Consider the following 12,064-nt stretch of genomic DNA (forward strand, 5'->3'; position numbering starts at 1 on the left):
TAAAAGCATTCTCTCATAACTTTCATACCATTGTAAATTTTTGCCACATGGGGGAATCAAGTAAAATTCACCAGAGCTTTCAATCACTGTGAGATATATGTAGATAGAGAGAGATGAAGAAAGTGCAGCAACAGTATGATATTTCAGAGCAAAATCATTTGTTCTGCCTAACAATGAAGCTGCTATCTAGAAACAAGACTGATTATTCATAATACTACCCACTGCTATTACCAGAATGCTTTACAGCCCCCAATAAGCTTTTATCCAACATGTTTAACGTGTCAAAGTCAATTTGCCTTTCCACGTGCATCTTTCCTGAGGTTGCTTTAGTATACAACCAGCCACCCAATTATTAAATTGAGTACACATTTGTTTGTATGTATTTAATATTATCCCAGTTCTTGACAACTCTAAAAGAACACATGTCTTAGAAATAACTGAGCTTTCTTTAGAAAAAATCTGCCATGAAGATTTATGCTTTTTCTAGGCAGCTTAATGGTAAAAGGTTACTATTTAAAGTAGGAAGAAAGATTGTGTAATTGTATATCTTTGTAGTTACATATTGCAGTAAACAGTATAATTCATATAGCAAGACTATGAAAGGACAGGGATATCTCCCCTAACAAACGCCAGCAATGGCAAACTCCAGATAATTTGAGAGATAAGGGATACACCAAGGAGCACACAGCAGGCAAACTGAGCACACAGATTCAGCTCAGATCCATGAGGCCTCCTGACCCCTGCAACAACACCAGTCCCAAGCCAGCAAATGGAATCACTGACAGCTCAAGCAAAGCAACAGTACATAGACATATATCAGGCCCAGTACAGTCACAATCAGAGTTTTCAGCCCCATTGACACGGGGGCAGGTTGTCTCTGCCTGTGGTCCCACTTCTAGAGGCACCAGATCTATCAGCTAACTGCTCAAGGGCTGCTTAACAGCAACACCACCACTTCTGGCATCAAGCTACTCCTGAAAGACGTATAACTATTCTCACTCCTGCATCTGAGCCAACACCCCTCATATCTCTGCACAGAGCAAGATCAGTTTGCCCCAAAACTAGACAGCCACTCACAGAACCCTGACAACCTCCTGCAAAGAGTTTCATCTGCCCAAGAAGCAGCACAGCTTAGCCTGGAGTACCTGAGGGTGTAACATCCACTGCTTCCTCCTCACCCCTGAAACTGCCCACCACCAAGCACATCCTTATCAGCTCCCACACAGCCAGCAGTTAACAACACTTCAATGGTCCTTCAGAGAGCAGCTTCTGCTGCCTGCTAACCCCAGAATCCTGCTGAACATCAAATAAAGGGATAGATCTCCAGAACCCTCTTTCCCACAAGGGCACAGCTGTCCTACTCCACTCCAACCGAGTATCTTTTTATGGCCCAGTCTTCTCATGCTGCACAGGACTCCCAGGCTGACTGAGAGCCTCTTAATGCTCCTCTGCCTGTTAGAGGGTGGGAATGTTCCTCCCCACATGGCTTTACAAATACTCAACAACTTCACACGGTCTCTGCAAGACAAATTGTTGTGTCCCCAGTCGGGGAAACTGAGGCAGCAGCTTCAGCATCATCCCTGCTGCCTGTCAGCACCAAACCTGTGCCTTCCTTACCTTAGCACAGTAAGTCAGGGGTGGCTGTGTAGGCCATAAGCAGATCAGCTCCTCACACATGAAAAGCTTGTCTGAAGTGCCCAGCACCAATGAGCTCTGAAGCCGATTTCCACACAGTACTAGCAAGGCTCCCTTTGGGATGAATCACCTTCACAGCCAAAAAAATTAAAGCCTGAGGAAAGCTTATTATCCATGAAATGCAGACTTACTGAAGAAAAAAAAATACAAACCCCCCGGCATTTTGAATTTAGCTTACCTTGGAGCATCCCTGCTAATTTAATGGAAAGACATCTAAGCATGCAAACACTGAAGTACAGGTTAAGAAAAGCCAGTTGAAACCTATGGCCCAGTTTTGTTCCTGCTCACATTTCTGAAACAAGCCCATTTGGGGGCTGGATGTTTCTCTGTTTTCATATCACCAAAAGCAGCAAACACTAAACTATTCCTGGAACATTCAGCTTTAAAGCACATGTATCCCTCCTTTACACTGTACATTACATGTACCTGACCCCACAAGAGAATAACAACATGCAGTGGTTTTGTGTGCTCACTTGTGTTCTGCTGAATAAATATGGGAAATGCTGAAGATTTTCCCCTAAGTTACTTTGGAAAAGCTCCTGCGGTCATTCTTGTAAGTCTACTGAGCATTTCCTCTAATAAATGCAACACCCAGAAAGATTGAGTTAGTGTCACAGAGACACATTGTTACAGCTGAGAATCATTTTCAGGCTTTGAATTCAGTTAAAAAGAGATGAATTAGCAAATGTAGGCTATGCATTATTATTTCCTTTTAAAGGAGGTCACAGCAGCACACTTGATGAATCCTAAATCCCTTACATGGTATAAATAAATAGCCATGATAATTTTTTTAGTTATTATTTGGAGGTCAGTCAAGTCTTTTCAGTTTGAGATTTAAACAAAAGATATCACACTTTTTCCTATTTACAGTGCCTACCTTGGACAGCGCTGACAACAATTAAAATGGGGTAAAAAGGCTTCCCAAATACTTTGGTAGGTATGACCACTGAATTTTCATAACAATTTCAATTAAGACAGGAAAACACCAGAATCATAACAACAGTGCTATTTTATTGGCAGGCTGTTGTGGGAAAGAGTATTCATCTGTTGGCCAGCAATAAAAATCAAAATAACAGCAAGTAGCCTTGGGGCTAGAATCTGCTCTTATTTACACCATCCAGGTAATTCCATCTATTGCAGTGGGACTTCTCCAGGCAGATATTGTGGTTGTGCAGCTGTTTAACACCTCGTGCAGAATAGAGCCCTCCAAGGAAAATTTGGCTCTGTGCATTTACGCTTTCTATCAGGCATGTACTCATATGGGTCTATAATGAAATGTTAAATAAATAAAGTAAAACAAAAATGGGGACTTCTGGATCAGGTTTTAACTCTGCTCTCCTATACAAGGTTCCAACCGAATTACTAAGTTTGTATTGTGCCTGGAAGGAGTAAAGAGCTCATTTCTCCATTACTAATTCCTATTATTCATAGAATCATAGAATCATAGAATCATAGAATCATAGAATCATAGAATCATAGAATCAGCTGGGTTGGAAGGGACCTCCAAGATCATCAAGTCCAACCCTTGATCCACTATTTCTGCGGTTACTAGACCATGGCACTCAGACATCCAGTTTCTTCTTAAAAACTTCCAGGGACGGAGAATCCACTACTTCCCTGGGCAGCCCATTCCAATGTCTGATTACCCCCTCTGTAAAGAAATTCTTTCTAATATCTAACCTAAACCTCCCCTGGCACAACTTGAGACCATGCCCTCTTGTCTTGCTGATAATTGCCCGGGAAAAGAGACCAACCCCCACCTGGCTACAACCTCCTTTCAGGTAGTTGTAGAGAGTGATGATTGTTAGCTGGAGTGAAAAATAAGGTGAATCAGGGTGAAGATGTCAGAAAAAAAAAGATCAAATAACTTGAACAGGCAATAACAGTACATTGACTAGTTATTGCAACTGGTAGTTCTTCCTCCCAAAGAATGGTTGGCATAGGAAACAATTTTCAAGGCGAAACACAGGACACCACTCAGCAGAGCAAGAGAAGATACAGCCTTTAAGTGAATCCACCACTACAGCAACACTGAAGTAAGATATCCTGCTGGAAGGAGGAAGGTAGACTTCGCATTTTCACATGCCCTTATATTTCCTTATGCTTCTTGTTTCTCAGCAACTGTGGAAGAAGCATCAGTGGAGGATGAATGCAATGCTGGAAGTAAGTGAGTGAAATGGCTGGGGATCTGTCCCCTGCAAAGGGTCTTTCTGTCAGACTGCATGTGAAGATGATGTCTTTGGCTGAGGTCAGTGCACCAGGAAATGTCGGCTTGTTAAGATTTCTCACATACCTGGAATAATACACCTGCTTAAGTTTGAAAGCAATAGATGCTTTGTACCTACACTACCCACTGAAGGCCAGGCAAACAAATATGTGTTTTGTGGGCACTGAAGTTGCAGAAAAGTCTCAGGTAAACCACTCAACAAAGAGAAAACAGTGTGTTCATTGCACAGTATGGATGACATTTTTCTTTACAAAACGCTGTGGGTTGATGGCAGGGTATTGGCCCAGAGAAGTTATCTATACTTGGTGACTAATTCACCTGTGCAAGATATTGCTCCTGCAGCTGCTAACAGACTTAGACAGGAGTCCTGTCCCTGGAATCATTTCCCATCAATCTCAATCATTCTGAAAGGTTCAGCCACTAAAAGTTCCCAAGTCAGTTGGCACACAAATGTACAGGTCTTGCCAATATTTTGTGATCCACTTACTGTAAACACACAGCTAATGAATGTTCATTACCTTGATGATTCTTTTGGAAAGTGGAGACATGCCTAAGAGTGTTTACAAGGTATGTAGCCCTCCAAAATATTGATAAATATTCTGACACATCTTAAAACAGAGGCACCAATGCCTTCAGCCAAATGAATAATGCTAATCTTGTATAAAGACATGAGTTATCTCAGGAACCTCAATGTATTAATTTCATTATCACTGAACATTGCAGTTGTTAAATATTCTGACCCCATAGCTTGGAGAAGGACGGGAACAAGACTAATGCAGATGACAATTGTTAGCTGTCGCGAGAACCTTTGCACAACTGTGATGGCAGTTTCGTGTCTGTCTGTGGATTACACACTTCTACCATCAGCAATGGACATTGCTAACCCATAACGTCCCCTCAGAAGGATCTGAGACTGTGCAGCTCTTCCAGCAAACAGGATACACCAACCCTGGGAGAAATGCTGACCTGCAAGTGAAATTGAGATGTGCTGTCCCCCTTTCCACTGAGCTAAGATAGAATTTGGCAACGCACTATCAACAGCCTACAGGAAAACTTGAATCCTACTTGCCTTCATGCCCAGAGGGACCACTCTTCTTCTAAATAGCAAGGTGCAAGGTACAAGGTAAAAATCATTGTATAAATGCACTCCCATGCAGACAGAGATGTGTACACTGAAACAGAAAGTTGAAAAATATGTTTTCACAACACTGTGCTAAGAACCACCAGGGGAAAAAGTATGTGATGAGTTTCATTTCACTACAAATCCCTAAAGGCAGATGATGGGACACCTTGAAGACAGTGAGAAATCAGCAATATGAAGTAACTTGCAGATGCTGTATCTGACACGGTACGTCTCCTTATAAGGCTGTACTCACTGCCTGCCATCTTAGAAAGCTTTAGGGCATCAAGGAAGTTGAATGCAATCTTCCGGTCCTCGGTCCTTCCACAAGAGAGTGTGTCTTCCAAGGAAGGGAATAGGAAACGTGCCTCTGTGTGTGATCATGTTGCCATCTAGTGACCGCAGCCCAGAGACCGCTCAAGCCCTGACAGTCCTCCACAAGCACAGACAAAGCTGCGTGTGAAGCAACAGGGTCTTGTATAACTGAGACCTCGGGGGAAGTCTAAGCTGTTGCCAAGATATACAGGATTATTTCTCCCGAAGTTGGGCAGAAACAGCAAGTTCCTTGAGTAGGATGATAAGGAACTAAAAGCTCATAGAGGTTGTAGCTCTTTCAACATAATTTTCGTGCCACCCTTCAGCTCTAGGGCCAAGAGGGCAGTTCTCTTTCCTGAATTCACACAGAGAGTTGGCAAGACCAGCTACAAGTCAGTCATGGCCAGCTGGCCTCTGCCATTCCTGAGAGGTTTGCTCAACTTTTCCTTTCAAGCACGAAGAACAACACATCCCAGTAAGGCCTCCTCTGCTGCTAGTTGCACCTCGATTCAATGGCCTGATTTTCTGGGAGAGGGAGGAAAAGCAGTTCTTTTCTACAGCCCAAAGGACATAGGTACCCTGCATTCTTTTAAATTACTGAGATAGGAAAGCAAATAACATTTTGATATTCCACACACTGGACTTCTTAAATCCAACTTCCGCTACTCTTTAGGCATCTTTTACCAACCCTGGCCCAAGACATTCGATCTCCATTGAAGTTGAGTGTTTTTCGAATTTACAATTATGGTGTAAGTTACTTTTATTATTACAGTTCTTTTTTGGCAGTTTGAGAAGGCCAAATGTCTTTCATAAACATGTCCATTCACATGTATATAAGTGTGGGTGTGTATGTGTGTGTGTGTGTGCATTTGTATGTTTATAAATACATATATGCCCACAAACAGAGCACCTTCTCCGGGGTCCAATATCTTTTTTTTTTCCCTATATACACATTGATAGAAAGTCAATTGTGGAGAACTGGACAAAGATACACTTACATGTGACTCTCTGCAGTATCTCTTTTGAGTTTTTCACCCTGCCTAATCACCACACATTACCATACCAAAGTCTCTGGATCCTGAAAATTTCTTCTCCCAACAATATCAGGTTTTGTGGAATTATCCTTATTTTTCCCTTTGTTGAAAGGCAGCCTTCTGTTTCTGCCTTAACAGAGTCACACATCAATCTGGATCAGTATCATCTTGCTGGTTCTGTCTATAAACACACACACAGATTAACAAAAACAACTCAAATATTTTCTTATTATTATTCTCTGTATTATCTCTTTCCTTTGCTTTGGGATTTGAAAAGCCACTGATTTGTTTTTACTAAAATAGAAATATATTTTAGGTCATGTATTTCCTGATCAAATACAGACAATGAAAGGCTACTTTCAGCAGACTTTTCTCCTTAAACTGTTACAGAAGTCTCGGTGTGGTTTCCTGAGAGATATGATACACACAAGAACTGCTAGCAGATATTATTTACTGGCTCACATTTATTAGAGGTCAAAGAATGGGGAAAAGGCCTCATCTTTCTTGTTCTTCTTGGCAGTGGAACTTTTAGATCACTCAGAACACCAAAAGGCAAGAGGAAAAGAAACAACATGAGGATATACAATTGCACTGGGGAGGAAATCCTGATCACACTGAAATATCTAAGGCATCTAAGGATGGCTTCCAAAAGCTGTCATAATAATTAAATGAATAAACCAAGTCAAATGCTGATTACCAAGCACCATGGCCCTTATCCTCAACAGCCAGAAATGAATCTTTATGTAGCAATAGTGTGAAGTAGCTGAAGATCATCCTGCCCTGTGACAACACTAGGATTTCGGGTGGGATAGTTTCTGCAGAAAATGGAGGACAGAATGCAGCCACACACATCCCTGTCTGGGAAGTAAGGGAATCACCTTCCTCAAAATGCACTCTGATGAAGCTGAGCTCTGTCACTCCTGTTAGATTTGCTCAACTTTTCTTGTTAAGCACAAAGAAGAAAAAAAATATGAAGCAGAATGAAGGATCCCAAGTGCAGGATTCCTATTTTTGCTCTATTATGCTATATATGATTATCCATGTGGCCAATTAAATTTTCCCCATAGTAACTCACTAGCTGAGACTACGGACTGAAATTCTTTTCTATTCTTTCCTATGGGAACTTATATTCCTCAAGCAATTCCTTACAGTCAGGTTTTCTTTCAGTCTTTAGCAAAGTGCTTCCTCTCCAGAAAGACCACCCATAGGAAAATAGTAAGTCCCACATTTCATATCCTTTAAGGAGCAGAATGTTGAGTTCCAGCCCCATACTTATCCAGTCACCAAGGAGTTAATGTGTTGAGCAGCCTAATTCATGTTCTGCAGCTATGTATGTACCGATTAGCAGTGGTTGGAATAAAAGACTACAGCCCAAGGAAGGCGGAGCGTTCTCAGAAACAGCAGTCTGGCAAGGAGCTGTCAAGGGAATAGATCCAGAACCCCCAAGAAGAATGAGACGGGCTGACTGGGAACAATTAAGGAAAATCATTTTATTCTCTATAGAGGGGAGAACAGAGCATTTTTCTGGAGTTGTGGGGTCCCTGGAAATCCCCATGGACACAGGATACAGAAGGGACTAAAAGACCAACAGATTGGACCATTCATAATCTCTTGGAGAATAAAAGCAAAGCCCCTCACAAGGAGAGTGGAAAGGCTCCCCTAGCATTATTCCCTGTCAAACGTGCTAATGATGACAACAGTGCTTCTAGAGCAGTTTTCATCCCAGTGCAAACCACACAGCTGCTGGCTGCCTGTTTTGAGGGTCAGTCACACTGGTTGTGTAATATTACTACAAACAGCAAAGCAGAATGATCAAATGCTCACTCCCTCCACTCAAACCCTTATCTGACCAGAAGCTGCACAATGCTTCTAGACAAAGCTATTCAAAAGTCCATCCCCAAGCCCATTAGGTCTTTGATTATCACATTGCTTGTGATGAGCAGTGACCACTGAGAGATGTACGACTGAACTGTCTGATTGACTGACATTACCAGCTCCTTTTATGCAGACACCAGAACAACCAACCCTCAGTCCCACCCATCAGTAGCTTTGAAGATTTTTGTTACGGTGAGCATCACCTCTGTGGCTCTCTCTGCTTCTTTCTTTCTTCTGTGTGACTTCAGAGGACATGGGCATGTTCCTGGCTGGACCTGTGTCACAGGGTGACAATCACGATACCAAAAAGAGACCCCTTGCAAATCAATTTATTAAAACTAGTAAATGATTAGCAAGGAGCAAGTCTCCTTAAAGATCAGAGACCCACCTGGCCCCACATTTCAAGCTGGAATGAGGGCAGGTTTACAGATGCAGACAATCAGCACTCTCTTTCTCACGAAATAGGAATGAATGGACAACTGAGTCATAAAAGTGTGAGGCAGAGATATATGAAAGGAGGGCACAACGTGCAGGGACTTAAAGATATGAGCACCATTGCTATTGCAACAGATGTGCCAGCAAGTTCTATCCCATGGATGGTGGAACAAGGAGAAAATTCCTTCTTTCATCCCTATACTATTCCTTCTTTTGGGAACTTCATCAGATGCCTTTTCCTTGATCCTTGTAAGGCAAGTGAATCCCTTCTGCGGCAGTGACTTCCTTTTGATGCACGGGGACTAGAACATGTTACATGACCTCAGTACTTTTGTCAAGTCCTCTTTGGGGACAAAGACAGGAGCAAAGTTTGAGACTTGCATCCTGTCAGTTGAAGCTGTTCTCAAATTCCCCTGAGCGTAACATGCCTGGGTAGAGCATAAACAGTCCTGTTTTCCCAGACCGATATTCTCAGTCCCAGCATGGAAAAGGCAGGCAAATCCACGGCCTGACTTTCAGAGGTGTCACAGAACTACTGGTTGAGGTGGCAAGGGACCTATGGAGGTCACCTTGTCCAGCCCCCCTACTCAAGTAGGGTCACCTAGAGAAGGCTCTCCAGGACCACCAGCCTTGCTCTCACTGTTTTTAGTGGGCAGTATTGAGATTTCTTGACTTAGGCATTCATTTTATTGTATAACAATAAATAGATGAGTAAAGCAAGAGATAATATTTCACAAGAGGCAGTACTGTTTGGAATGGGGATGGACTCTGATACAAAAGTCTGTAGAGCAGCTATTTCTACATACACAAAAAAAAGAGCAGAAATGTTTAAAATATTTCTGTGCAGGATTAATTCACAGGCTATAAAACTCTGCCTGCAATCTTATATCAGAATGAGCCATCTGCTTATTTATCCATCTTAGTAAACTGAAAATATATAAAGTAGCAAACCACCCCCTCCCCTGAAATAAAATACATGTTGCTATCTCAACACTAAAACAAAAAGAAAAGCAATCATCTTTACAAATTAATTAACTAATTAATTACTTGAAATTCTTAAAGAACCAGTAAGAAACAGTTGTTTTAAAATAAGGCTTCTTAGGCTGTGGAACAATTTAGTAAAGAGAAATCCTATTATTCTCTTTGAAAGGTATCGAAGCGCAGCTATTAACTTTACAGATGGGAAAGCCAAGGCCTTATAAGGTGGTAGGATTTATCCAAGGTCATTTTACAACTAAGTAGTGGAAAGAGGAATATAAACAAAATGTCTTAATCCCTAGACCACTGCCAGTTTCCCTTAACCGTATCTCTATCACACGCATGACTGGAACAGTAGTTGATAACTAATCTGTTTACTTGTGGGCCCTCACATTGTGGTTTCACGAGAATCCATGTGGAAACCTGGTGGGATGTAACAGCACTTAAGGATGCTCTGCCACAAATCACTCTTCCTTATGCAACTAAAGGCACTAAGATGAAACAGGGACCCACCCACTTCTGAAAAGGTAGTGTAATTTCATACTGGACTTGAGCAAAACAAACCCCAGGGCTCAGTATTGCTGTTTCCCAGGGCTCAGTATTGCAGCAAGTCCTGTTTAACGTCTTTGATGATGGTTTGGACAAGGGGATGGAGTGCATCCTCAGTCAGTTTGCAGACAACACCAAGTTAGGTGGGAGTGTTGATCTCCTTGAGGGTGGGAAGGCTCTGCAGAGGGATCTGGACAGACTGGATCAATGGGCTGAGGACAACAGGACATCCAATAAGGCAAAGTGCCGGGTCCTGCACTTCGGTCACAACAACCCCATGCAGGCTGAGGGAAGAGTGGCTTGAGAGCTGTTCAGCTGAAAGGGACTTGGGGGTGCTGGTTGACAGACGGCTGGATATGAGCCAGAAGTGTGTTTGGTTGGCCCAGAAAGCCAATGGCATCTTCATCTGTGTCAGAAACAGCACAGTCAGCAGGACAAGGGCAGCGATTGTCCCTTTGTACTCAGTACTGGTGAGGCCACAACTCGAGTGCTTTGTCCATGTTCGGGCCACTCACTTCAAAGCGGACACTGAGGTGCTGGAGCATGTCCAGAGAAGGGCAACAAAGCTGGTGAAGGGTCTAGGAAACACGTCCTTTGTGAAGCAGCTGAGGGAGCTGGGAGTGTTTAGTCTGGAGAAAAGGAGGCTCAGGTGTGATCTTATCACTGTCTACGAGTCCCTGAAAGGAGGTTGTAGTGAGGTGGGGGTAGATCTTTTCTGCCATGTCTCAAATGAAAGGATGAGAAGAAATGGCCTTAAGTTGTGCATGGGAGGCTCAGACTAGATATTAAAATAATTTTTTTCACTGAAGGAGAGGTTAGGCTTTGGAACGGAATAGGTTGCCCAGGGAGGTGGTGGAGTCACCATCTCTGGAAGTGTTCGAGAGAGCATCTGGATGCAGCACTTGGGGACATGGTTCAGGGGTGATCATGGTGGTGCTGCGTTTGACAGTTGGACTGGATGACCTTGAAGGCCTCCTCCAACCTTGCTACGACTCCGCGATTTCCACCAGCAGCTCAGCGTTACCCCTGCGGAGCCACCACAACGAAGCCCTCGGGCAGAGGAGGCGGGCACCACGACGGCGACCCCGAGGGCCGCCCCCTCCGCCCTCGGCCCGACCCAGGGGCCGCCCCGACGGCCGCGCCAGGCGCCACAAGATGTCGCCCTCCCCTCAGGCAGGGCCGGGCCCGGGGCCGCCGGGGACCCCCGCGGGGCCGGACCCGCCATCGCGCCGGCGGGGACAGCGGGGAGGGCGGCGGGCGGCGGCTCTGCGGGGCCGCCCGGGAGCTGCCGGGTCCCGCCCGCCGGAGGCTAGAGCGGGAAGGCGCCGCTCCGGCAGCGGCCGCCATGTCGCGGGGCCGCTCGAGGGCCGCCCGGCCACGGCCGAGGGGGAGGAGGGGGTCGGGGCCGCTTGTCCTCCTCCCCTCAGGGCTCCCTCTGTCCTGGAGTCCCCGCCCAGATTCACGACCTAGATTGGGAAAAAAAACCCTCTAAGGTCATCGAGTCCAACCATTAACCCAACAATGCCAATCCAGCGCTAAACCGTGTCCCCAGGTGTCACATCACGTTTTTCAAATCCCCCCCAGGGATGGTCACTCTGCTGCTTCCCTGGGCAGCTTGTTCCACCGCTTGACAACCCTTTTGGTGAAGAAATTTTTCCTAATACCCAACCTAAATCTCCCCTGGCACAACTCGAAGCCATTTCCTGTTGTACTATAGTTGTTACCTAGGAGAAGAGACTGATCCCCACCTTGCTACAAGCTCAGTTCAGGTTGTTGATAAAGATATTAAACAGGACTGGCCCCAAAACTGAGCCCTGAGCAACACCAGGCTTCCTT

At 44.3% G+C, this 12,064-nt stretch overlaps 1 protein-coding gene across 1 annotated transcript; it reads left to right on the plus strand.

Moving 5' to 3' along the window:
* Positions 1-11,155: 11,155 nt before the first annotated feature.
* On the plus strand, positions 11,156-11,698 carry LOC114003840 (proline-rich proteoglycan 2-like). The gene has a single exon (XM_027751229.1). The coding sequence runs from the start codon at positions 11,156-11,158 to the stop codon at positions 11,696-11,698; it is 543 nt and encodes a 180-aa protein (XP_027607030.1).
* The last annotated feature ends 366 nt before the right edge of the window (positions 11,699-12,064 follow it).

Source organism: Pipra filicauda, unplaced genomic scaffold (genome assembly GCF_003945595.2).
Source record: "Pipra filicauda isolate LSUMZ 115617 unplaced genomic scaffold, ASM394559v2 scaffold109_size3271384_pilon, whole genome shotgun sequence".
In the NCBI taxonomy this organism is placed as follows: Eukaryota; Metazoa; Chordata; class Aves; order Passeriformes; family Pipridae; genus Pipra; species Pipra filicauda.

Coding starts and splice junctions, on each gene's coding strand:
- LOC114003840 (XM_027751229.1), top strand. CDS start 11,156: ATGGTGGTGCTGCGTTTGACAGTTGGACTGGATGACCTTGAAGGCCTC.